Source organism: Neopelma chrysocephalum, unplaced genomic scaffold (genome assembly GCF_003984885.1).
Source record: "Neopelma chrysocephalum unplaced genomic scaffold, ASM398488v2 Primary Assembly neopelma1_105, whole genome shotgun sequence".
Taxonomy (NCBI): Eukaryota; Metazoa; Chordata; class Aves; order Passeriformes; family Pipridae; genus Neopelma; species Neopelma chrysocephalum.
The window spans coordinates 1,796,034-1,822,278 of record NW_020897769.1 but is presented as its reverse complement, the minus strand read 5'-3'; the positions used below and the strand labels follow the sequence as shown (position 1 = coordinate 1,822,278).

The window sequence follows — 26,245 nt, the reverse complement described above, 5'->3', positions numbered from 1 at the left end:
GATACCTGCCATGTACCACACTACCCTGATGTGAAGCTGCACCACCTCTCTGAACAGAAAACTCACTAAATGAACACATCTGCATCTTAAGATTATCTCAGCTGAAGATTCCATACTTTCAGGGAAGATAAATCTGCAGAACCCTGATCTGGATTCGTTGAAACATCTTCTTTATGCAACCTGTATCTACTTGTTAAAACCAACCAACAAAAAAGCCCCAAAAACTCACATGTTCATCAAGTAGCAAGAAGGCCCCAAATACTGTGTCAAATGTTCTCAGGAACAAGGTATGACACATAAATCTCTTTATTCAGCTGGCCAATGTATATCACCTGTGATTCAAGATTAATACAGAATTAGAAATTATTAGGACCCTCCTGGAATGTGACAATGCCTCTCCTTTCCTCAAATCTGACAAGACAATGATATTTCCAAAGTGAAAGCTTTGAGTTACCCCAGAGTAAATGCTGTTACAAGCCACTGATTGCAGTTTTACTTTAGCTTGTACAGGTGTCTAGCACAGCAGCCTCTCACCTGCCTCACCTCCCTTGGTGGCAGCAGGCACCTTGTGAGCGGTGAGCAGAGCTCTGGCATTCCATATCACTGTTTTGTTGGGGAAAAAAAGAGAAAGGTTAAATTATTTGGATCAAATATAAGTTCATTCTACACTGTACAAAATCAGTGGACCAAATACCAGCTTCCAGGGCTCTGGTGGAAGATGCTATCATAGATAATGGTGGGATTAATGTTAGTTTAAAACTTCTTTTCTTGGGCACTGCAGAAGCACAGAGAAGCACTGTGTTCCTGCAGCCTGTCGTAGCCAGGAGCTCCATGGGTTAACACTGGAGCCTCTGCAGCTGATGCCTCAAACATCATTTTCAGGCTTGACAGGATCCATTTTACCAGCACACAGCTCCTGCATGGATTTTTTAACCACTCCCTAGATGCTTTCATCTCAGTGTGGCTGCATCATCTTTTAAGGTGCTCTTTCATTTTCTTTTTCCTTTTTTAAGTAACATTTTTAGAGCACATCTCTGCAGAACAATTTAACCAGCCCTTAAGGTCAGGCTCTGATTCCAAATTCAGCATCTGCCTTGATACCAGAGCTGTGCCACTGGCAATGTTAGGGTTTGGTTTTTTTTCCTTCCAGTTGACTGGATAATTTAAGTAATAGCTGTGACTTTGTACCACATCTGCTCAGTCATGATGGAAAATTGCTGATGAGGTAAGATTGGACCGTATTCCATTAAACACATCTCTAAAATGAAGTTTTTAAGGACAGTTGGAGAGCTGTACACACACACACACACACACACACACACACACTCTCGAGATGTAGGAAAAGGAGAGACAGAGTGGGATTCTTCAGCATTTTTGGTTTAACTCCTCATTGAATGTAATCCCTGGACAGCCCTGAAGCCCTTTGTCTCAGCAGATGTTAGAAATGGGACTGTGTGCTGGCACTGGGCAGGTGAGGGGAGCAGCCAGGACACATTGACCTTTATTCTCTTAGGTCTGTGCCCATTCTTCAGGCAGTTTTTCCCACAATCCCAGATTGGCTGCTCCAACTCCTTATCCCAATAGATGATTAAAATGAAAAGCAGGGAAGAATTACAAAACCCAGACAAAGCAAGAGCGGGTGAGAATTTATGGAATGTGCATTCACATAAACTTTAATCTCTAGAGCAGCAGCAAGTTTGGGGGTACAAATCTTAACATTTTTTCCTAATTTGTCCTTAAATTCTAATGCTCCCAACCTGGCAATGCTCCCAGTGCCTACAATCACACATGGAGCAGTTAACTCCAGTGCTTATTCAGGATTAAAAGGTGGAAGCTGACCTTGTGCATGCACACTGCCACAAATCCTTGTAATTCCTCCCAGTCTTTGCTGATCCCACGAGCCACGGCTGGGTGATCATTTACAGGGCAGTAACCAAACGCCCCCTCCCGTGAAATGCCGGAGTTCACCGGGGTGGAGGCAGCACATGTGCCGGTGGGTGCAGAAGAGCCCGAAGCAAGGACAGCTCCTCTCTCCTGACCCGCCGGAGCACCTGAGGAGCCTCTTCCCATGGGCAGTTTCAGGAGACAAAATCCAGGCAGAAGTGGTTGGTGCTTCCTCCTGTCTCCTCTTTCCCCGGGTGCTGGGATGGATTTCCAGCGGGGTGGCACCTCACAGCCTGCCCTGCAGCACCCAAACTGGCTTGTGCTGTGAGAAACTCCACATTAAGGAGGTAGGAGAGAAATGGAGGAGAAAAAATACAATCTGCTTATTTCTTCAGTGCTTGGTGGTTTGGGAACCCAGTGAATAACAAATTAGCAAAGCAGACATGTGAGTACCAAAGTTTAAAGTAAGCACAATTAAAGAAACATTTAATAAAATAAAGCGAATCAGGTAACTCGAAACAGGGAAAGTGCAGAGAAAGAGCACCTGGAAGAGTGCTGAGGAGGAATTTGGGGGGCAGAAAAAAGCCTTCCCTTGCACTTTGAGGCACTGTGAAACCACTATGAAATATTGGTGGAGCACAAATGTTTCCCAGTGAGTCCTTGCCCACCTTCCCATGAAGGGCCCTGCTTCTTCAAAGCTCCAGAAATGGCATCTTTTCAGAAATTCCAAAGTCCCAGGAGTGCCGTGATTGTGCTGGAGCTCCCTCCAGTGGGGAGCAGGCAGGGGGCAGGTGCCCCAAACCACTCTCCCCTCGGGTTATTCTATTCACTGAAAGCCCAGCTCAGTGGCAAATCTGCTGGAGGGTCTAGCTGGGGATTTGGCCTTTCATTAGTTGGTGATCAGTGTTAGATTAATTTGTTACCCATTTTTAAGTAGACACTATTAAGGGCTAAACCAAAGGACAGGAGAATAGAATAGATAAATGTGCAGTTAAGACTGATGGAGTATGATAGTTATGTTGAATATCAAAATACATGCCCCAAAGAGACTCAGCTTTGACTATCCAAGAAAATCTCTACTACAAATCAGTTCAAGAGGTCTTAAATAGTAGTTTTTTAAAAAAAAACAACACATTTTTTTTAAACTGTGGTATTAAATCTCTATAGTTAAATATGTGATATGTATGTAAAAGCCTTTTAAAATAACTGGTCTTGCTCCAGACTCCTTCAGTGATATTCTGTTTCTGGAATCTGGGCACAGAAGGCTGAGAGCCAGTATTTAAGGGAAAAAAGTGTGCTGTTTCTCAGCCTCCCTCCTGAACTATTTCCATCTTTCTCTCTCTAGAATGTTCTTACCCTTCCTACAAGATCCCTGTGTTTGAAAATCACACTACTACAATGAAAAAAGACAGCTTAGACCTTGTGCTGCAGCCTGTTTTCAAGTGGAAGCTTGAGCTGCAGTGGGTGGTTATAAAAGCAGGAAGTTTCTGCAGCCCAGGTCACAGGACACAGATGCAGATGCAGATTATTGGTCTCCAAAGCACAGCCTCCAGTTTGTCTCACATAAACGTGCACCCCAGTGCACCAAAGCCTGGTCTGTCTAAACTTGCCACAGTCCCATTCCTCTTGGCTAAACAGAGCTGGCAGTATCATGCAGGAGAGGGCTATGCCAGTCTAAAGTACAGCTGCTGCTTCGTATTCCTGGGAATGACTTCCCAGGATGGTCACAGGTCTCACCCCAGACCTTTGTCATTGCTGTGGGTTTTTCATTAGCAGTCTTTTGCCCTCCTGGCTTTGCTGCACTGGTTAATTTAAAAGTACAGGGTTTGAACTGTTTGCATGGGCCTTTTTCTTTAAATATTTGCAGTATATTCTAAATATTTCACAACAGGAGGGAAGGACAGAGAGGTGACTCAAGCATGGAAATGAGCTTTGTGTCTCGAATGTGTGTGTGTATTACTTCCCCCTTTCTTTGTAACTTCTTTATAACACACAAATTCAGGTGCCTTGGCCATATCCCATCTGGAATTATGTTCTGCCACTGCAAGTTCTCACATGACATCCTCCCTATTCCCCTACCTCATGTTCTTCACAAAACAAAGCTGAAGAAAAAGCAAGCAAGGATGAAACCACAGTACATCTTACGAACGATGGCTGCAGTTCTGCCAGAACAATGATCCTTATAAGTGCACTGAGATTACTACAGACATCTTACCCAGTACTGTCCTAACCTATTGGGTGGATATAGTCGTAGTAGAGTTAGTCCTGTTGAGTAGAGTATTCTTGGTCATTTTTATTTATTGACTTTTATTTATGGCTTGCTTAGTCCTTTATTCCTCAATGCCCACACCTACCTGGGGATTCCCAAGTGTCCCTTTGTCCCCTCTCCTCAGTCAGCTGTCCTGCACTGCTGTGGGTGCTCAGGTTACTGTGTGCCACACACCAGGACATTTCTGCTCCGTGCTTTCTTACCCCGAGGAGGTGACGTGTAAGCTTCTTAAAATAAAGTCTTGTACTAGTGAATGAATCCATTTGCCAGGGAAAGCACTAGGTGCCACAAGGACTGGGTTGGGGACTGCACCTGGGAAGAGCTTTCCTTTCTGAGTCAGCATTAAGGAATTTAACCTTTGTGCTGTGCTATTTTCTCCAAAGGCAAAGTAGAACATGGAGAAGGAAATGGATTAATTTCAGAACAGTTAAATAGTTACAGCTCCCATGGATCTGCAGAACCCCTTCCTTATCTCCTCACCTGCAGTCCCTTAAGGTGAGTGTTTGTTCACCTGCTGTCACTCGTGCTCCTGGCTCAGCAGACAGGAGTGGCTCCGGGCAGCCGTGCTCATGTGCAGGTGATCCCCCCTCCTGAGAGCTCTTCCGCTCAACAAACCCTGAAAGAGGATCCAAAGGTGGAGTGCTCTCACCTTGTGGGAAGGCTGGATCCAGGACCAGTTTAGGCTTTGACTCTTGGGCCTTGGTGAAGGCTGTAACAGCATCCACACTTGCAGATGTCCCTGCCTGTGGGTGAGGCCATGAGCACTGTCCAGGTGCTCTGGGTCACAAGGACCCACTTGGTCCTTGTGAGGTCCATTGCAAGGTCGGGGCTGATTTGCTGCATCGCAGGAGGGACCACTGGGCACACCCCAGATTTATTCTGCAGTCAATATTGAGGCCATTACCAGACCTAATTTAATTTGAACCCCAGTTGTATGATTTATAGCAATAGATGATAAACTAGGGTGACACACACTGACAAACTAAGTTGAAGTTTCCTGGTCTCCTCCATCTGTAGTGGGTTGACCCTGGCTAGATGCCAGGTACCCACTAAAGCCACTCTTTCCTTCCCCTCTGCAACTGGACAGAGGAGAGAAAATACAATAAAGGGTCCATGAGCTGAGAGAAGAGCTGGGAGAAGTCACTTATTGATCACCATCACAGGCAACACAGACTCAAAGTGGGGATATTAATTAAATTTATAACTAATAGGATCAGAGCAAAAGAGAGAAGTAAAATAATCTTAAAAATATCTTACCCTCACCAAGTAAGTTCTCCCTCCTCCCCCCCAGCTGTGCAGGGGGACAGGGAATGGGAGTCACGGTCAGTTGTTGTTTCTGCCACTGCTCAGGGAGAGGAGTTGGAGTCCTTCCCCTGCTCCCGTGGGGTCCCTCCCACAGGAGACAGTCCTTCACAAACCTCTCCAGTGTGAGTCCATCCCACAGGCAACAGTCCTTCACAAACTGCTGCAACATGGGTCACTTTTCCATGGGGTGCAGCCCTTCAGGAACAAGATGCTCCAGCCTGGGTCCCCCACAGGGCGACAAGTCCTACCAGGGAAATCTGTTCCAGCAGAGCTCCTCTCCCCGTGGGTCAGCAGGTCCCTGCCAGGACCCTGCTCCATCTTGGGCCTCCCATGGGGTCACAGCCTCCTTTGGGCATCTCCCTGCTCTGACATAGGCTCCTCCCCGGGCTGCAGGGGGGTCTCTGCATTCCCGTGGCCCTCCATGGGCTGCAGGGGCTCAGCTGCCTCACCCTGGTCTGCAGCACAGGCTGCAGGGGAACCTCAGCTCCGGCACCTGCAGCACCTCCTGCCCCTCCTCCACTCACCTCGGTGTTTGAACAGTTGTTCACATGTTCCCACTCCACTCTTCCCTGACTGCAATTTACATCTGCCCAACAACTTTTTTCTTTCCCTTGTTAAATACGTTTTCACAGAGGTGTTACTACGACTCCTGATGGGCTTGATCTTGGCCAGTGGTGTGTCCATCTGGATGGCATTGGCTCTACAGGACATGGGGGGAAGATTCCAGCAGCTTCTCACAGAAGCCACCCTTGTAGCCCTCCCCACTGCCAAGACCTGGCCACAGAAACCCAGTACAACACCTGAGAGGTGATTTCACATCACCTGTCAGTTTGTTCCCAGTTGTGCATTTCAGTGTTTGCTGCTGTTGGGATTGGCACATCACTTGGGTGAACTGACATCTCTGTCATGTCTTGGAAGCCCAGCCAGGCTGTTCCAAGCCTTCTGACAAGTCTTGAAGCAGGAGACTCCCACCTTTCTGCCCCAGAGCCATGCAGGCACTGTCTTCACCCACATGTGAGCAATGCATTTGTCTGGCTTTCTATGTATCTTCATATTTAATTTCTTGTCAGTGCATGCTTGTTTGAATCACAGGATCATTTAGGATGGAAAAGACCTCTGAGATCATCGAGTCCAACCTGTGCCCGATCCCCACCTTCTCACCCAGCCCAGAGCACTGAGTGCCACATCCAGTCGTTCCTTGGACACCTCCAGGGATGGGGACTCCACCACCTCCCCGAGCAGCCCCTTCCAATGTTTAATCACTCTTTACGTGAGGAAATTCCTCCTGATGTCCAACCTGACCCTCCTCTGGCACAGCTTGATGCCGTTTCCCCTTGTCCTGTCCCTTGTTCCCTGGGAGCAGAGCCCGACCCCCCCGGTTCCCCCCTCCTGTCAGGGGGTTGCAGAGCCAGAAGGTCCCCCTTGAGCCTCCTTTTCTCCAGGCTGAGCCCCCCAGCTCCCTCAGGAGTTCTCCAGCCCCTTCCCCAGCTCCGTTGCCCTTCTCTGGACACGCTCCAGCCCCTCAGTGTCGTTCCTGAATTGAGGGGTCCAGAACTGGACACAGCACTCATCCTGCCTGCACTTCACTCACCTTTTGGGGGCTCTCCGTCTGCATTTGCCCTCACTGTCAGCAGAGAACCGATTTTTTTCAGGCACTCAGCTCACCATCACCATTTTCTCAGCAGCGTCTGTACATTTTGTGAGCGTGGCAGAAAAATAACCCCGTCAGCAAACAGAAAGGCCTATCCTATGGGGAAAAGACAAAAGACCATGAGCTCGTTTTTCAACCAGTACAGTCCATTGCACTGTGCTATTGTCATCCAGTGCACAGCCCTCTGCACTGTGCTAGGGGCTGCACGTATGTTGGGGCAGGTGATTTTTTGACAGCTCCCACAAACCTATTGTGAGGGTATGGAGTGACAGGACAACAGGGAAAGGTTTTGAACAGCCAGAGGGCAGGGTTAGTGCTGCATTCCATTCTGGGATCCTCAGCACAGGAAGGACCTGTTGGAGCAAGTCCAGAGGAGGCCACCAAGTTGATCAGAGGGATAGAGCAGCTCTGCTGCGAGGAAAGGCTGAGAGAGTTGGGGTTGTTTGGCATGGAAAAGAGAAGGCTTTGGGGTGACCTAATTGTGCCCTTCCAATACCTGAAGGGAGCCCACAGGAAACATGGGAAGAGACTACTTTCAAGGGTCTGGAGTGACAGGACAAGGGGGAATGGCTTCAAACTGACAGAGAGCAGGGTTAGATGGGGTATTAGGAAGAAACTCTTCCCTGTGAGGGTGGGGAGGCCCTGGCACAGGTTGTCCAGAGAAGCTGTGGCTGCCCCATCCCTGGAAGTGTCCAAGGCCGGGTTGGACGGGCCTCGGAGCAGCCTGGGACAGTGGAAGGTGTCCCTGCCCACAAAGGGGTGGGACTGGATGAGGTTAAAGGTCCCTTCCAACCCAAACAATTGTGTGATTCTATGAAACCATGCTGCCGGAAAGTGTATCCCTTCAAACAGTTGGTTTTTCCCCAGTTGACTTAAAAAGTATTTATGTAAGTAACTTAAAAATATCCCGGGTTTTATTCATCCTTTAGTGGCGATGCTTGGCCTGCCCCAGGCCTATGGCTCAGCTACGGAGGTGCCTGCCCTTCATCTGAAGGATTCCCACCAACCGACGCACCTCTTTGTCACAGTTATGGGTAATTTACGCTCAGATAAGCTGCAGAACTGTTAATTCTGGCGCTCTCCGCCCGCACCCCGCGCGCCCCGGACGCCCCTCAGGGAGCAGCGGCTGCGTGCGGGACGTGACCGGGGCCCGGGCCGCAGCCCCGCCCCGCGGCGCGAGGCATCCGCTGACGAGCAGGCGGCTCTACCAATAGCGAGGCGCGGTGGGCGGTGCGGGCCAATCGGTGACGGGCGGGGCGGGGTCAGGCGGGCGGGGTGGCGGCGGCGCGGGCGGCGCTGCGGCAGAACGCGGCGGCGGCGGAGCCGAGTGGGCAGAGCGGGAGTTGAGCGGTGACTGAACGACTCGGGCCGGTAGCAAACATGTCTCTCTCCAACAAGCTCACCCTGGACAAGGTGGACGTGAAGGGCAAGCGGGTCGTCATGAGGTGAGGCGTCGTGGGGGGAACGTGCGTCTCCCGAGGGCCGCCCTGCCCCATCTTCCACGCCGGGGCCGGGCGGGTGTCCCCAGACAGCAGCGCTGTGCCCAAGCCCAGCACGTTGCGATCTGTGGGGTTTTGGTTTCGGTTTTTTTTCCCTCGTCGCCTGCTGTAGAGGCTCCCCCATCCCTCAGCGATGGGCCGTGCCGGCCGGGCAGGGTGTAAATCCCGGCCCGGCTCTGCCGCCCTGGATCGCTCCGCTCGCACGTGTGTCGGCCACAGGCTGCCTGAGGGGAAATCCAGCCAGACTGCCGTGCTTTTAGGCGGGAGAACTACCCCAAAAGGACTTATTTCCCAGGTTTTTTTTCCTTACTGCAAATTCAATAAGCATTGTAATAAAAAAGTGAAGCTCTGGCTCTGTCCAACTATCCAAATACCGCTAATAATTCAGCTTTTTGCAGCAGGAGTCGAATCGCAGAATCATGGAATGGTTGGAAGGAACCTTAAAGTTCTTCTCTTTCCATCCTCTTTGGGTTGGAAGACTCACCCCCTGCCATGGGCAGGGACACCTTTCACTAGACCAGATTGCTCCAAGGCCCGTCCAAGCTGACCTTGGACACTTACAGGGATGGGGCATCATCGCAGGTATTCAGCACATCCTGCTCTGAAACCATGAAATCGAAGTTCATAGCTTATTTACAAAGTATCAAGGACTGAAAGCCTAATGTTGGAATTGCTGCCAAATCCTGGGAGATAAGGGCAGCAAGGTACACCGTGATACATGTTGCTCGAAATACTCTTATTAGGAGGTAGTTTGTTCAAGGTCACTATGATGTGGCTACTGCATGTCCGTTAACTATTCTGTGAGTAGGCAGGGATAGCAAAAATATAGTTTCTTTTACCTGTAGTTTGTCAGACAACTTGCTCTTTTTTTCTTGTCTCTGTAACCTTATTTTGAAGTAGTTCCCTAGAAATTGGATTACCAGAAACCAGCCCCTGTAGCAAGTACTGAAGAAGCTTGCTCAGGATTTGTGTGTGTTTCCTAAAGCTGGTACAACAAAAGATCTTTCTATCTCAGTAGCACCCGATTTTTATTTTCCGTCTGACTGTTTTTTTCCCTTTTCTGAGCCGTTTTACAGAGAGCAGCCCTGCCTTGACAGAGGATGGGTTGGGTTTGCCCCCTTGAAATTTCTGATAATTAATGCACAAATCTACCTTTACAGTTCTGTGAGGGGCTACTCAAACACTGCAGGTGACCTGCCAAGCTTTGTGTTTCCTGCCTGCATTTCATGTCCCTGAAACGAGTCTCCATGTGCTCTCAGTAGTACTAAAATCGATACCTCTTCTTTTTCTGCTCATGTCCATCATAATTTAGTTACACTCACACCCTGCTTAGCTTCCGCCCTAATGCTGAAGCTTCGGGAGAAGTTGGGAATGGGGAGGAGAAAGGGTTCAGGGGAGCTCAGATTTCAATTGTCTGCGGTGGGGAAGAAGGCTGAGTTGTGTCTTTCTTTTGTAGTACTGATGGCTCTGTAAAGCAAACTGTTCTTTTATTCTCTCCTTTTAGGATAATGGCACGATAATGGTGCCTTTCTTCCCCTTTCTAGAATTAGCCCACTGTGCTCTGGGGCTGCCAGTTCAATCTTTTTCTGCTCAGCTACTCCTGTTTTGCTGGCAGCTTTCGTCCATCTTCCCGTTTGTTTCAGGTGCTGAGTAGGCTGTCAGAGAATTCTTTGGTGCAAGTTGCTCAGTTCGGTTGTTGTTCAGTGTACAGGACGAAAGATGGGCTGTAGCAGCACTCTGGCTCTCCTCGCTCGGGTGCACTGTTACAGTCATGGGGGTTCCTTCCGGAGCTCCCAGCAATTTCTGCCTCTGTGCTTACGCAACGAGGCTTCCTGCACATGGGCACAAGGGATGCCAGTCAGACTCCTCCCTCCCATCCCTTCAGCTGGCACGACTAAGGAAGTTACCTCTAGATCGAAGTCAGGTCTTCCAGGGAGAATGTGCTAAGCCACAGCCCTCAGCTGCAGAGAGATTAGAGCTGCAGAGAACAGAAATTAAAGCTTCCTTGAACTGCCTGCTCGCCACAGTAGTCCAGCCAAGCATTTTAGAGACCTCCTCAGAGAACACAAGGTCACTTGTCATTATTTGCTTCCTGTCCCATGGAAGCTCATCATTGGGGATCTGAGATGATGCTGTTTAAAAATAAAAGGTTCAATCTCAGTTTTATTTCCTATTCAGCATCACTGCTACTGAGGTGCATTACGAGGTATTGGTGGCCCAGCTTTACTGAGTCATTCCAGCAGTGTTTGTTCTCTGTGTTTTGTTATCACAAGCAGAAATGGCTGATAACACACTGATTTCAAAAGGGAAATTGAGTACAAGGCAGAGCTGAACATCTTGCTCTAATTTGATCTAGCCAGCACCTTTACTGGCAGGTTCCCTCACTCCTTATTAAATAAATTTGTTGAATATGTAATTTTATTTATGGTTGTTTGTTTTTTTTAGGGTTGACTTCAATGTTCCAATGAAGGATCACAAAATAACCAACAATCAGAGGTGAGCCATAATTTCCATCCCAGATGGAGGCCCCAGAGTCTGCTTCCTCTCTTACTTCAGCCCAGTACCTGGAACATTACAGTGATTAAGCTGCCATTGCCCATCCCAGAATATTAAAGGTGTCTCAGAGCAAGTCCAACAATTTTTAATTAAGCCCCTGCAACTATTAGCAAACTACACTAACTTGTTAATTTATTGGTTTATGTTAGAATAATTGTTGCAGTGCAGCACACAAAGACTTGTGGGTTAGAAATAGTGATACCACATGTCTTGTCCTGCTTGTCTCCCACTTGCAGGCAGGTGCCAGTTTTGTTCACCACTGTGTGCTCACTGCCTGGTATTCCCATCATTTCTCTGTTGGTGCAGGATCACAGACTAACCCAGGAAGCCTGGTAATGTTCAAGTCTGTCCTGGCATTTCTTATGATAGCTGAGCAATCAGCAGACTCTAGATGACAAAACACATTTTACTTCTGTGTCCTACATCGCTTGGAATATAACAGTGAAACATGAAAACAGGCTAGGGTGGGAATTTTGTTGATGCTTTTTTAAGGAGTTGTTCTGTCCAGCTCTTTTGCTCTGTTTCTTTTATCATTTTTGAGGGACAACTCCCAGGGCTTTTGTATAAGTGATTCTAGTCTGTTTGCCTGGTAAACTGATTGACTTCTTTTTAATTTGTTCTTCTGTGCCATTACAGAATCAAGGCAGCTGTTCCTACCATCAAGCACTGCTTGGACCATGGAGCCAAATCAGTGGTTCTCATGAGTCACCTGGGTCGCCCGGATGGTGTTCCCATGCCTGAGAAGTTCTCCTTGGCCCCAGTAGCTGTGGAGCTTAAGGCACTGCTGGGCAGGTAAGGTGCAGGAGCAGTCTGGTGGGCATCAGGCCCTCCCTGGCAGTGGACTGGATGCTTTCCTCTCCAACAGGAAGAGTCACACAGTGTCTGTCTTGTGTTTGCAGGGAGGTCTCATTCCTGAAGGATTGCGTTGGCCCTGAGGTGGAGAAAGCCTGTGCTAATCCTGCTGCTGGCTCTGTCATCCTGCTCGAGAACCTCCGATTCCATGTAGAAGAAGAAGGGAAAGGGAAGGATGCTTCAGGGAACAAGGTGAAACTTCAAGTCTGGCTTTCCTGTATGCCTGCTCTGGTCTTACGACCTCCTTTGCTGCAGATTGATAAGGAACCAGCAGCCTGTCTAAAACACTGATTAGGATTTTCCTCTCAGAAGGATGTCACAGATCCTTAGTTCAGCGTGTCCCACTGCTGTGCAGAAGTTAAGTGGAATGCATTGAGTTTCCAAGATGAAACACCTCAAGTGAAAGGCTATAGATGACTCTGTGGAAGGTGATGTAGTCTGTAAAAGAAAGAAAAACTAACAAAATAGGACTGTGCAGGAAACTGGTTGCTGCTTGTTAGACTTTATTTTTGGATGTCTAGAATGAAAACCAAGGTCTGTTGGAGATAGTTTATTACCACTAGGCCTATAAAAATGATACTTCTTTCTTGGTTACGTGGCTGATATTTTAATGAAATGTTTAAACACTCAGCAGCACAGGCATTATCAAACCCTTCTTTAAGCCTGTCTACTCTTAGGAGCAGTCATCTAGAACCAGGCTGCCTTGCACCTCTGACCTTTTGTTGAAGGTCAGGAAGGGTGCTTGCTCCAGACAGCTGCTTTTCTTAGCAATGCTGACCCCGTTGGCTTTACACAGGCCTTGGCTCCGTTCAGATCCAGTGTGTGGAGCAGAATGTGACACGGAGTGGTGCCCTTTATGGGCTGGCACAGGACTCCTGTACCTTAGGAAAGCAGCTCAGAGAGTTAGTGGGCCTGTGCAGATGGCAAGGAGAAAGGAGGAAGTCAGGAATTATTCACTGGTAGAACTGCTGCAAGCCAGTATGTGGCAGGGAGAAGAGCAGGGTCAGGATTTGATTTTCTTTGGGAAGCAGTCCTTTGCTTTTGTGGGTTTCTCTAATTCCCAGATGATTTAGCTGGGTGTTTGCATACAGAGCACACACTGCACTGAGCACAAGAGACGTGCCATTGTCAGACCTGCTTCTCATCCTGCCAGAGCTCAAAGGCAGTGCTGTGGAAACAGTGATGCAGCACAAGACTGCAGGTTACTGACTGGTGCTTGAACTGTGGCTTTCCAAAGCAAATGGAATGGTAGTGGTTCCTTCACTGGAACCTCTTGTGTTCTGCTCACAGATGGTCCTGGTTTTAATGGGAGCATTTAGTCTCTGCATAAAGCCAGGCAGTTTACTGAGTGAAGGAGCTGATTGTTAGCATTGGTGTGGAATCTGTGTAGTCCCTTTGGCTTGTCTCCTGCTCAGGCTGTGCTACAAAGGGCACCCAAAGCTGGACTGAACCCACCTGCCATATATTGCGGTGCCTTCCTGCCATTGTTCCTGTGGTGTCACCTCTGGGTGCTGGCAGGGGCCTGACATGAGATGGAGAGCTGATTAGAGCAGAAAAGCACTCGGAGAGGTGATGACTTCACTGCCAGAATGGGCTGTTCCCCAAGAGCAAGTGGCTGAAACTAGGTCTGAGCAGTCACTTGCTGTCCAAGTGAACTCTGCTGTCTCTTCAGGGTGGGAAGGAAAACTCTACTGCATAAACCATTCCAGAAGCATTTGGTAGGATGCTTGGGAGATGGAGAAAAAACCTTTTAACAGAAATATATCTGCTGTTGCCCACTACACACTGTTCCTGTCTCTAGCTTTCCAGAGCTGGCTGCTTTCACTGTGGCATGTTGTAGTGTGCAGGCTGTTTATCAGACTGTTTATCAGTTAATCCTCAGTGCAGTTGCTAAATCAGTCCTCCGGGAGCTCATCCTTTTACCTGTGGCACTTGGAGACTATGCTTGCTTTCTTCAGTAGTTGAGCATGACTTTGTTTAGTCTGATCTCAGCATTGCCCCTTCCTGTGTTAACTGTGTCTACCACACAAAGCTGGAAATCTGTTGGAGAGAGACACTGAAAGGTTGGTAGTGCTGCAATTCATTCCTGCTCTGTTTATGGAATGGAAACTTGAAGTGGAGCAGTCTCAGGGAGTTTAATCTGGAATTCAAACCACTTAAACCTTTTTGTTACTCCTGCTGGACTGGGAAAGAGAGTCTGAAATACAATGACCCACCGGATGAACTGATGAGTTCCTCCTGCTGACCCTTCTTTGCTTTGGGCTTATGAGGCAAATTGCTGACTTTGACATTAGATTCAGAATCAACTCTTAAGTGTACAAACTTGTCCTTATTTCTCTTTTTAGATCAAGGCTGATGCCGCAAAAGTGGAGGCTTTCAGAGCCTCTCTTTCCAAACTGGGAGATATCTATGTCAACGATGCTTTTGGAACTGCCCACCGAGCTCACAGGTGTGTACCCATCTCCCTTCCACAGGCACAGCTGCAGAACCATGTCTGCCATGGAAACAGAGACAGCTTTGCCTGCAAGGAGTTTTAACTTCCTTCTGGGCTTATCCCAGTACTGTTGTGCTGTGTTTGTTCCTGAGTAATAGATTTACTGGAGGTATTTGTCATCAGTGTATGCTCTTTCAAGTTTGCCTCTGGGAACAGGAGACAGCTGAAACAAGAGCCTAAGGCTTGCAGTGACTTTTTAGACTTTGAAGATATAAAAATTACTTGCTTAGGGCTTGTGTAAATTGTCCTGCAGTTGCAACAAACATCTTCTCCAAAAGATTAATTGCTCCTCAGTGATTATTCTCATGGAATGTGTTTAGATATATGTAGTTGCAAGAACTGTAGTGCTTGTCTTGGAAGATGAAATCTCTGCTCTAACTATGCTTATCTTTCCCTCAGTGTTTTGGATCACTAGTTAATACTACGAATGTCTTGCATATCAATATTTGTGGGCAAAACCAATCTCAGAACACAAGCACGTACAGCCATCTTATCAAACTAGGAAAACAAAGCCCCTGTGTGTGTTTTCATGCATGTATGTGTTTTCATGCAGCTGTTCTCATTGCTGCAGCTGACTGAAGGATTGGCTTTGTGATGCTGTGAGACACCAGGATGTTTGCACCTGTACTGATAGAAAATTTTCCCTTTTCTTACTCTTTACTTTTATTCTGCAGCTCCATGGTAGGTGTCAATCTGCCTCAGAAGGCTGCTGGCTTCCTGATGAAGAAAGAACTGGATTATTTTGCCAAGGCTCTAGAGAGTCCAGAGAGACCCTTCTTGGCAATCCTTGGAGGGTAAGACTCAAGAACATGGTGACTCTGTATTTGTCTAACTCCTCTGTAAGAAATTAAAAGTTGTTTTGTCTTGCTTCAAACAAGCACTTTCCTTTCAAGTGTACCTACAGTTCAGATTTGTAGCTGAGTCCTGAGATCTCTGTAGGATGCTACCTGACCATGTCTGTTCCTGTGGACACGATCAGGGTCTGTTCATCATCTCTTGCCCTCTGGCATTCCCCAGACAGAGACAGTCCCCAGCAGCTTGTCCAGCTGCACTGGGAGAGCAGTCAGAGCCACGGAACGGCGCTGGGACATGGGCAGTGACCTTCCCTCCCCGGGGCAGGGTACAGGCTGCAGGCTCAGCACTCTGTAAACTGACCCGACCTGGCCTTATGCAACAGTGCCCTGCTCTGCCCTGGCAGCTGCTTTGCAAAGGGACTTGAAGGTGCAAACCAAGTAACTGCTTTTGTGCAGAAATATTTTCCAGTTGAGGCCATTTTCGTCACGTCTGTGCCTAATCTAGGGGGCAGCTCTGTGGGGTGTATGTCATCAGGTGAATTAACTTTGCTGGACAGTGAGGGGAAATCAGGCTCTAAAGTGCTAAATGAGGTTTATATTTAAATAGAAAAAAAAAAGGAGAATTGAATAATGGTCTGTTAAGTTGATGTGTAATGCTGGCCTGCTAACTCACCAAATTCCCTTTCTGCCCATTCCCAACAACTCCTTGGTTGGTTCATTCTCTCAAAACAATCATGATGTGCCACAATCACAACATTGGCATTAACAAAGAGCAAGTTGATTAATTCAGCTGTGATCCAAAAAGTCCTTACGAGGCTTCATTCTGCCTTAGCTGCTGGGGAGTTTTGGGCCATGGCTACATTATTCATTCTTTTTTTCTTTTTCTCTCTTGCCAGAGCCAAAGTTCAGGATAAGATCCAGCTGATCAATAACATGCTGGATAAGGTCAATGAGATGATCATAGGTGGTGGAATGGCATTCACCTTCCTCAAAGTGCTCAACAACATGGAGGTAAGAAGAGAGCAATTCTGTGGTTGCTCCTAGTAAAGAACATGGTCTGAGTGCCCCTGTATGTCCTGATGTGGGGCACTGGCTGTCTCAGCTCTGTGGAAGAGTAGGAAGCACTGGGAAGTTACTTGAAAATCCCTTTGCAAAACTCAGATTACTGCCCATGTCTCACTGGATGCTGTAAGAAAACAGGCTTTCCAGAATTGCTGAGCAGTTGGGCTTGGCTGCTGCTGTTCTCGTCTGTAATGACCAGGAACTAAACAAACGTTTTTCTCTTTACCCAAATAATTTCTCTAGATTGGCAACTCTCTGTTTGATGAAGAGGGGTCGAAAATTGTCAAGGACCTGATGGCCAAGGCAGAGAAGAACGGTGTGAAGATTACTCTGCCTGTTGACTTCATCACTGCTGACAAATTTGATGAGAACGCACAGACTGGGGAAGCCACAGTGGCTTCAGGCATCCCTGCTGGCTGGATGGTAGGTTTGAGTAGGCAAGGGACCGAAAGGAGGCACTGAAAGGCAGCAATGGGGTGGGCAGGACACCTCCTAAAGCAGTAGGAGAAGTAATTGTGATCCGTGGCAAATGTTTCTGAGGGCACTCAAGCTGCGTAGAGTTGGTTGGTTTAGTGAAATTGAAGCCCTGTTGTTTGTCCTGAATTTCTAAGTCTAAAGTAGCTTTTGTGAGATTTGGATTAAAACAGCAAAATTCCTCTGCAACTTTCAGATCTGATTGCAGTAGAAATCCTTTTATTTGGAATCCCTTTTATTTGGAATTTAGGTAGAGTTGGCAAAGGTTTCTAACTAAGGCTTCAAGCATCTGACATTGGTTTAAAATTCACTTACTGGTATTAGGAAGATAAATACCACACCAGACTCTACTCTCCTGCAGCAACTGCTGACAAATCTGTCAGTGCATACAGAGAAACTCTTGCTTCAGATCCAGGATGAGGGGATCTCGGCTGGACATGGGTCATGTGAGGTGAGGGTTGACAGTGTCCTTATCTGTGGCTTCTCTCCCTTGCCTTAGGGCCTGGACTGCGGCCCTGAAAGTGTGAAGAAATTTGTTGAAGTTGTGGGAAGGGCCAAGCAAATCGTGTGGAATGGTCCAGTTGGGGTTTTTGAGTGGGACAAGTTTGCCAAAGGAACCAAAGCCCTGATGGACAAAGTTGTAGAAGTAACTGGAAAAGGCTGCATCACCATTATTGGTTAGTAGTTGTGTTTGTTCTTGTTTTTCTAAACGCCCCAAGGAAGCTTCTGCTTGCCAGCATCACGTTAAAAATACTTGTCAAATTTTTTTCCCTTCCTCATGTTTTCATCTGTTCTTCAGCTTGGAGATGGGGCTTTAAAAACTGCTGCATGCCCTGATGCTGAGTGTTTTGGAGCAGCACCAGCTTGTAGCAAGGCTGTGGGCCTTCAGGTGAATCAAATCTGAATTTCTTGTGTGTCTCATTGATTCTGTTTGTGCTACAGGTGGTGGAGATACAGCTACTTGCTGTGCTAAGTGGAACACTGAGGATAAAGTCAGCCATGTCAGCACAGGAGGTGGTGCCAGCCTGGAGCTGCTAGAGGGTAACTGCTCTTTTATCTTCACTTTGAGTAAATCCAAAGTTCTGGGTGCTCTGTTATGTGTTGGTAGTCAGGAAAGCACAACAGCAGAGTGAATGGCTTCTCTGTCCCACCGTGTGGAGTTTGGACATAGCTTTGGAGCAATGAGCTCCTCCTGCTGCTCTTTTGTAGTCCTCATAGAAGAAGGAAAATGGAGTATTCCTGCAAACAGCACAGTGTGCCCCTCCTAGAAAGCAAAAATGCTGGAATAGAAAACCAAACTGAGAGTGGGCTTTTGTAGGTGATTCCCCGGGACATGCTAACCAACCTGTTAAAATGCCTGGTTTCTGTTAAGGAAATCTCATCAGAGTAGTCTGGAATTCTTCAGAGGTCTCTTCAGCCCTTCTTATGGAATTCCCTGGTTTTGGGGAGCCCTCTAGTGCTCAGTGACAACCCTGCATGAGGGTACTTGGAGTTCAAAATGGTGAGGATTGGCAGCATTCTTGTAACGAGTTACAGTGTACTCTAAACGAGTTTTCCTTTCCTCTGGTAATTAGCTGTTTCCCAGTGTGTGTAAATCACCTAATGCTGTCAGCTTCTCTGGAGAGGAGAAACTGCAATAAAGTGCCTTGCAGCTGCTATTTCCAGCAGTTAGATGGGAGACAGAGCTTTTGTTTCTGTTGCCTAGGGAGTGATGGGAAAGGGAAGGAATGCGGATGGCTCGAAGGAAACACTGTATTCAAAAGGACAAACTTGTCTAAGTTTTGGCCCAAAATGTGGGTTTGTGTGTGTGATCTTTTAAATGTAACGGAAGTCTGGCTAATTAGAAAAGCTTCTGAAGATTAAAAAAGGAAAAAAAGAATCCCTGAAAACCCAGCAAACCATGAGTTGTTAGCAATGTTGAAATTCAGTCCTGTTGCACAGCTTGAGCATTAGAAGGTCAGTTTTCTGAAAAAAGGAAAAACCAGAGTGGTGTCTCTTCATTATTAAAGTAGGACAAAAAGCTAAAAATGCTTTAGAAAACATTGCACTTGAATAATCTAGGCCCTCATACTCAAAGATGAGCATATTCCTTGCTTCCATCACTTGGATTGAGACACGTAAATATCTTGATCTGGGTGTTTTAATGTCAGTAAAAGACTTTAGACTTGTAGGAGGCTTTTTTTCCTTAATTCTTAAAATTTCCACCACACACTCCAAAATTCTAATTTACATGCCACTAGGGATTGAAGAAAACATGCAGCAACTACTTAAATCCAGTAAAAAAATCTATTTACCATCAAATTTAGTGGAAAAAGATGCTGGGTGTTTGGATGTGACTTTAGCAGAGACTTGGATAGAAATGTACCCTTACTGTTAGTTGAGAACTGATGGCTGGGTACGTTGGGAATCTCTCTGCTGACATCCAGGGGCAGCTGTGCTCTGGGACTAGGGGGTGCTGCAGGAGGACTTGCTATGTGCAGCAGTGGCCATGTAACCACAGTGGTCCTCAGGAGCATGTGTGGAGCCAAGCTCCTCCACTCTCAGCCTGGGAATTCTGATTTTAATATGTATAACTGTTGCAGTTGCAAGCTGTAAAGGAAAGCTTAATTGTTTGAGCACAGAGGGGTTCTTGACTTTGTTGGTGTGTTTTAACTGCTCACAGGGAAGGTTCTTCCTGGTGTGGATGCCTTGAGCAACGTGTAGAGAGCAGAGCCCCACGTCCCGTCCTGTGCACAGCCCCTGAGATCCAACACTTCAGCTTCTGTGTTCCAGCTCTGCGAGAGGCACATCCCAGAATGTAAACGGGACAGGCTTGGAGGAGGAGAGAGCAGAGATTTTCCAACTGCAGTTTACATGATGTGGGTTTGTCCACTGTTATCCCACTTAAATTAATGTAGTGAGTTGAAACTGTTGTTGTGAATTTAGAGTGTATATATTTATATTTTGCCTTTTCAAAGAGATTAATCCCTGTTAGACATATATCTCAGAAAGGAGTGCACTGTTCAGCTTCCATCTTAGAGGCATTTTCATCACTTGACACGGTTCAGAAACAAGAGGGGACTCCAGTTTTTTGGAGGCTGGTTGTAATAGCTGCTGAATAAACATATTTAAAGTGCTCACAGTTTGTATGTTGTCCTTATTTCAGATTTTACAATTCAAATTTCTTCTTCCTAGTATTGGGAATCAGAGCTAATTTTCCTACTTAAACTACTTATATTTCTAAATCTCCTTTTTATGTTTGTCCAGTGGATCTATAAGCACTCAGTCATCATCAAAGGGAACTTGGTTGGTAGGGAAGTAAATTGTTACAGATGTGCTGTTATGTTAAAACTTCCATACCATCCACTAATAAAGTAAGATGACAATTTGAAGTGTAAGTCAAGTAAAAAAAAATGTAAGTTTAAATGTTTCTCATGTAGAGAACTTGTCTAATAGTAGGCAACTAATGTATTTCATGTCAATATAGGGGAAATTTTGAAAACAGGCAGGTAAAAATGAAGTTACAGGCAAACAATTGCAATGAGCCTTTGCTCAAGTTTGTAAAAGCACTAAAAGTAGTGTATTAAAACTGCACATTTGGACAGTGAGGTTTGAGCATGGCTTAAGCATGTGCAGAGCCAAAGGGAATGTCAGTGGAGGCCCAGCAACGTGGGTCCTGTGCTGGAGTTGGGATTCCCATATTGGCTGTCATGTGTCCTGTGCTTGCTGCAGGACCCAAATGTGAGCACAGGGTGGCTCTAAACCAAACTCCAGACTTCTCCAGCTTCAGCCTGGCCTTGGGTTTGGAGAAGGTCAGGAGGCACAGCTCTGCTCCCAAGAGCTGTGAGGAGGTGCAGTGCTCCAGCTGAACTGGTGTGTCTTCCTGCTGGATCCAAGAAAAGTGGTGTGGAAGCAGTGATAGACAGCCTGTTTTGATTCCTAGTGAATCCCCCACAGTGGTGGTGTTTCTTCCCATGAGATTTTGCACAATATAAAGCAGCCAAGATGAACCATGGAGGGAATGTGAGGCCACAACACAGACTATGCTTTGAAGTTAGTTTTTATGAATGTACCTAATGCTACCAAAACAAAATGAAAGCACACGTTTCAACAGACACAGCCTCTTGGCCAGATTTTACTTGATCATGGAGGGATGTAAATTAAAACCCAGTAGTGCTGAAACAAGTATGAAATACATAATTGTTACATTTTACAGCTAAAAGTGACTTGCAAAGAAACTGAAAATAATGCAAATGACTACAGCGCCGTGGTTTCCTCCTCCTCCCCTCCTTTGTGACTCTTCCAAGCATTGTCTGATTGTGCATGAATGATTCAGGTTTTTTCTGGGAGGGCTTGCTTGCTGTACTGGTGTCCCCAGGCGGGAGTGCAGACCCCCGACAGCTGCAGGAACGAGGCAAAGAAAGGAGGGAGCTTGTCAGCCACAAAAAGACTGGATTTCGGAAATCAAGTACTACAAAAACAAACGTTCCACCATGTTTTTTAATACATTCTCCTTGTCTTGCTTTTGCAAAACAAGGCCTCGTGACAGCACAGCCCATTTTTGTGTCACTCTTATGCCCCCATGCTGCTGGATTCCCATGGAGCAGTAACAGACTTTCCCTCCATCCCTCCCTTCTGGATGTTTACGGTGGAAGCCGGTGTGTGGCCACTACCTCTGCTGGGTTTTTCCTCTCTTCATCCAAAGTAACAAAACAAAGCTATCTTTAATCAAAAACAGCAAGGAGTAATAATGTTCTGTGAGTGCAGATGTCTGTACTTAAAAGCATTTTTCCACCTGACTTCGGATGCTTCATACTCGCATCTCTGAAATGTCCTTTTATTTCCACATGGCTTGTTTTATGCATTGTTCTGTGTGCTCAACACAGGAAACCTTGCATGGCCAGAGAGATACTTTATGGGTTGTAAATAAAAATGGATGAAACACTTCAACATGAGATTGCAAGAGCTGTACACTTGATGACCAGCTGTTGATTACTTGAGTGACAGGATTTCAAGATTTTTTTAAGCTTTATCTATTAATACTTTTTAGCACCTGGCTATTGCCAGGTGCTAACATGTTCTTAAGGCATCTAGAAATTTCTTATTAAATTTTATATCCTCTAGAGTCACACTGGTCTTCCTAAATTATTTTGACATGGCAACCTTTCTAGATGTGAATCTTTGACAGTCTGGCTTTTACATTTTTATGGCTTTTTTTGCAAATCTTTCTGGGGCAAGGAATGGTGCTAGTTAGAAATATTGTAGAAGAAACATTAAAAGCAGGTGGCCAAGAAGGCCAATGGCATCCTGGCCTCTATCAAGAACAGTGTGGTCAGCAGGACCAGAGAAGTGATTGTCCCTCTGTACTTGGCAATGGTGAGTCTGCACCTTGAATCCTGGGGGCAGTTCTGGGCCCCTCAATTCAGGAATGACACTGAGGGGCTGGAGCGTGTCCAGGGAAGGGAACGGAGCTGGGGAAGGGGCTGGAGCAGCAGGAACAGCTGAGGGAGCTGGGGGGGCTCAGCCTGGAGAAAAGGAGGCTCAGGGGGGACCTTCTGGCTCTGCAAGTCCCGGACAGGAGGGGGGAGCCGGGGGGGGTCGGGCTCTGCTCCCAGGGAACAAGGGACAGGACAAGGGGAAACAGCATCAAGCTGTGCCAGGGGAGAGTCAGGTTGGACATCAGGAGGAATTTCTTAACGTAAAGAGTGATTAAACATTGGAAGGGGCTGCCCAGGGAGGTTTGGAGTCCCCATCCCTGGAGGTGTCCAAGGAACGACTGGATGTGGCACTCAGTGCTCTGGGCTGGGTGAGAAGGTGGGGATCGGGCACAGGTTGGACTCGATGATCTCAGAGGTCTTTTCCACCCTAATCGATTCCGGGATTCCCCTTCGGTCAAGCCGTGGCTGCCCGAGGCGGCGGCTCCCCTGAGCCAAGGCCGCTGGGGCCCGGGCGGGCAGGAACTACAGCTCCCGGCCGCCACCGCAGCGCGGCCGGCGGGGGATGCCGGGTGCCGTAGTTGCAGCCGCCTGGTGAAAGTTAATCACTGGATCTGGGGTGGGCACTTCCCAGAGCTCCCCGGTGTCCCTCGTTGCCATGCCGGCTTTGTCAGCCCGGAGGGGAGCGGCGCAGGATGGATGAGCGGGCGGCCGCCGGGGCAGGCGCCCGCGGGGTAAGAGCGGAGCGGAGGCTGCGGCCGCCGGGCGGGGCCGCTCCGAGGGGGCTGAAGGCCGGACGGTCCCCCCGAGGCGGGGAGGGGAGCTGCCCTGACGGAGATGTCCTCCTTCCAGGGCGGCTGTGGGGCGGTTCTGTGGCTCATCCCGCAGCCCCCGGGACCGCGGGCACTGCTCGGGGGTCGCCGGGAGCACCCCGGTGGTCTGGGGAGAGTCTGGTCGTGGGGAAGCGGCGATGAGGGGCTGTGGCGGCTGTGGGGCGTGTGTGGCACTGGGGACAGCGGGGTCGGTGCGAAGGGGACGCGGAGCCATCCTGCCCCTTCCCAGGTCCATTTTCAAGTCCGGATAGTGTAGGCGCTGTTTTGTTACCCACAGCCCGGGGCCTCTGCCCCAGCTGCGGGAGATGGCCCCTGCTCTGCCCTCCTCTTCCCGCTCTCGTCCCGGTCCCGCAGGAGCTCATCCGCACCTGACCCAACCCCAAATTCATAGGAACGTCTCCAAATCCTCCTGCTTTGATCTCTGAGAGAACAGAATACCAGTCCGAGGGTGATAACCCCCAAAGAGTTAAAGGCTTTGCCTTGTCGGAGAGTGGGATCCCGCCCCAGCCCCCTCGAGGCTCCGGCTTTGGCCATCCCTGCTGCTCCCTCTGCCCTCAGGCCTTTCCTTAGACTGAGTCGGGTAGGGCCATGAATATTCACCATGGTATTCGCCGCATGGTCTAAGCAGCTCAAATCCCATCTGCCTCAATTCCAGGGTACTTTTTGAGGAAGGTGAGTGCTTGGAAGGCCAAATCTTTGATGTGGAGGAGCTGTGGTGGACATAGGGACCTGTGTGATCCTAAACACTCATTGCTTTTCTTGGTGCTGTAACCAGCCAGAGTCCCACCAATGTCCAGCACGTGGTGGGACAGCCCAGCACTTTCGTATTTTAGGGCATTTTGGATTTCTCACAACATCCAGGCCCAGACTCTGGTCCTTGGCATTCCCACCTGCACTCTCCCATCATGAGATGCATCAAGAAGATCCCCACTCAATTTTCAGGTTAAAATTTTCAGTGTTGCCTCTGATAAATGATCCTCAATTCAGCTCTAATGCAGTATAAAATAGCAAATTCCGCTTTCGTTCATTTTTCATTTCTACTCCACTTTTTAATGATAATTTTTCATTAAACATCTAATCCTGCACTGGCATTTCTCATCAGCAAGGCTCAACGTGCTTTACAAAAGAGGTAAAAATATGATTATTCCGATTATCCTTATTAAGGCTTAGGCTTTGGGCAGCCTCTGCAGATATTATAGGCCATAAATAATTCAGAGTACAATCTAATGAAGACAAATCCCTGGTTGTAAACTGAAGTGCCACACTGAAGAAGGCAGTGTTCAAAGGCCTGGCCTTGTAATCTCATCTCCCTGATCAGAAGAGTATCCCATTATCCCACAAATCTTCCCTCTCCTGGCTTGTCTGTCCCAGCAACAGGTACTTCCAACTGTGGGACCCCAGGGGTGTTTCAGTGACCAAAGCAGTCTGGAGACTGTTCTATTGTTCCCTTATCTTGTCATTTGAATACAGGTCTGGTGTTTACTGGAATGTCCAGCCTGAGCTGAGCAGGGTTGGGCACAGAACTGATTGAATTTTTTAGCAGAAACAGGGTTTGGAAATTAGAAGCATTGCTCATACCAGAGTCCAAGAGATATAAAGAAGATTGTAACCTGGATCCAGTTCATCCATGACCTAAATAGAATTCTGACCCTGAAACTTGCTCTGAACGCCTTGTCAGATTTCATCAAAGTTGGACATGAACTTTCCTGTTTGGGAATTTAGGCTCTGGGTTGCTAAACTGGGTCTGTGTATCCCGACACCTGTGTGTAGGGAGCTGGCTATCTCAGGGCCGCTCTTTATCTGTATAATTCAGCAGCAGGGCTACGTGGATGAAATCTTGTTCTCATTCCAAATACCTGCTGTCACATATTAGTTATTCTGTGGGAATGTTTTTGCTCTGATTTGTGGTTACACAGTGTTCAGCGATGACCTAATTGCAACGTTCTCATTAGGCAGAGAAATTTCTGAGTTGGGCTTTACATTTCACCTTCTCAGAAAGTAAATCATTCCTCTGTTACACCATCTACATCAGTACTTTGCTTTAGCCCAGTGTTTTATGAGGGATAGTGAGACTGGTGAAGGCACTTTGAAGTGTGTGTATCTACAACGCTTCTCCCACTGTACCATTGCAATGTCCAACAGCTCAGAGCAGGCACAGACCATCTTGTTGATGAAAATTCCTGAATCTGATGACCTGTAGCAGCTTTCTTACCGCTAAAGGAACTGCACCTGTGTTAGTCTGGTGGTGTGTAATTTCCTTGAAAGTTGGTGATATAAGAACAGCTACAAAGCAAGCTGGAAAAGCCCAGACTGCTGTTCTGCCTGACCCTGGTGAGGCTTAATCTTTGCCAGGGAATGCTGGTGTAATTTTCAAATGTAGCTCAAAGGAATGCTGATTGCAAGTTACTTTAAAATGAGTCCCTAAGTCTCCTAGGTCTTGGGGAGACCTATATCTTGATATATCTGTGCTGTAATTTCTTCATTTGTATTGTGTGAAGTGTAATTCCGTCTCATATGCTGGAAGCTTTGAGCAGTGGGGCATGACTGGAGCTTTGAGTAACGATGGTGGTACTGGAAATGTGCTACAGATGAGAGGAGAGAATCTGCAGAAATAAGTAGGGAATGCAGACATTTTGAGAAGCAGAAAGAGGGAGGGTTAGAACAGGAGAAAGTAGTGAGGGACAAAGGAAGGAAAAATATAAAAGAAAAATCAGGAATAAAACTAAACCCCCACTGTTGTAGGTGGTGATCAGTGTAGGTGAGGCTTTGCAGTTGAACCAAGTTTCCCTAAGAACATTGTCATATGTGACTTATGGGAGGGAGGAGAAGGGTAGAGGGCTCCTGGAGAAGTGCATATCCACACAATGAAGCCTTTGGTTTCTTCCCTTGCATATTTGTGGAGTGCTCATGTTTTTCTCTTACCCCAGGAGACATTCCCATTTCCTTTGATTTTCCAGTGTTTGGAAGGTGGAAGGGGATGAAGCACTGTTGGGTTCTCTTATTAACTTAATCTGTGGAAAGCCCTACATAAATCAGTGGCTTTCCTAGTCCTGGTGTAGAAGGAGGTGTTTGTACAGTGAAGTCACACAGAAGGTGGAGGGAGGGTTTGACACTGTCCCAGTCCTGTGCCTGTGACTCTTAGCCCTGCATTGCTTTGA

The 26,245-nt window shown here is 47.4% G+C and overlaps 2 protein-coding genes across 3 annotated transcripts in view; both read left to right on the top strand.

The window, feature by feature from the left end:
* Positions 1-8,373: 8,373 nt before the first annotated feature.
* Positions 8,374-19,957, top strand: PGK1 (phosphoglycerate kinase 1). The gene is made up of 11 exons (XM_027696226.1): positions 8,374-8,554; positions 11,054-11,104; positions 11,801-11,956; positions 12,064-12,208; positions 14,362-14,465; positions 15,185-15,304; positions 16,201-16,315; positions 16,610-16,789; positions 17,340-17,517; positions 17,783-17,881; positions 19,503-19,957. Exons 1-11 carry the CDS (start codon positions 8,490-8,492, stop codon positions 19,541-19,543), a joined length of 1,254 nt encoding a protein of 417 aa, XP_027552027.1. The 5' UTR covers positions 8,374-8,489; the 3' UTR covers positions 19,544-19,957.
* A 2,856-nt stretch (positions 19,958-22,813) lies between these two features.
* Positions 22,814-26,245, top strand: part of AMOT (angiomotin) — a 58,307-nt gene continuing 54,875 nt past the window's right edge. For both annotated transcript variants that reach the window (XM_027696222.1, XM_027696224.1), the window contains exon 1: positions 22,814-22,988. The gene's annotated coding sequence lies outside the window, so the exon portion shown is untranslated. The remainder of the gene's footprint in view (positions 22,989-26,245) is intronic.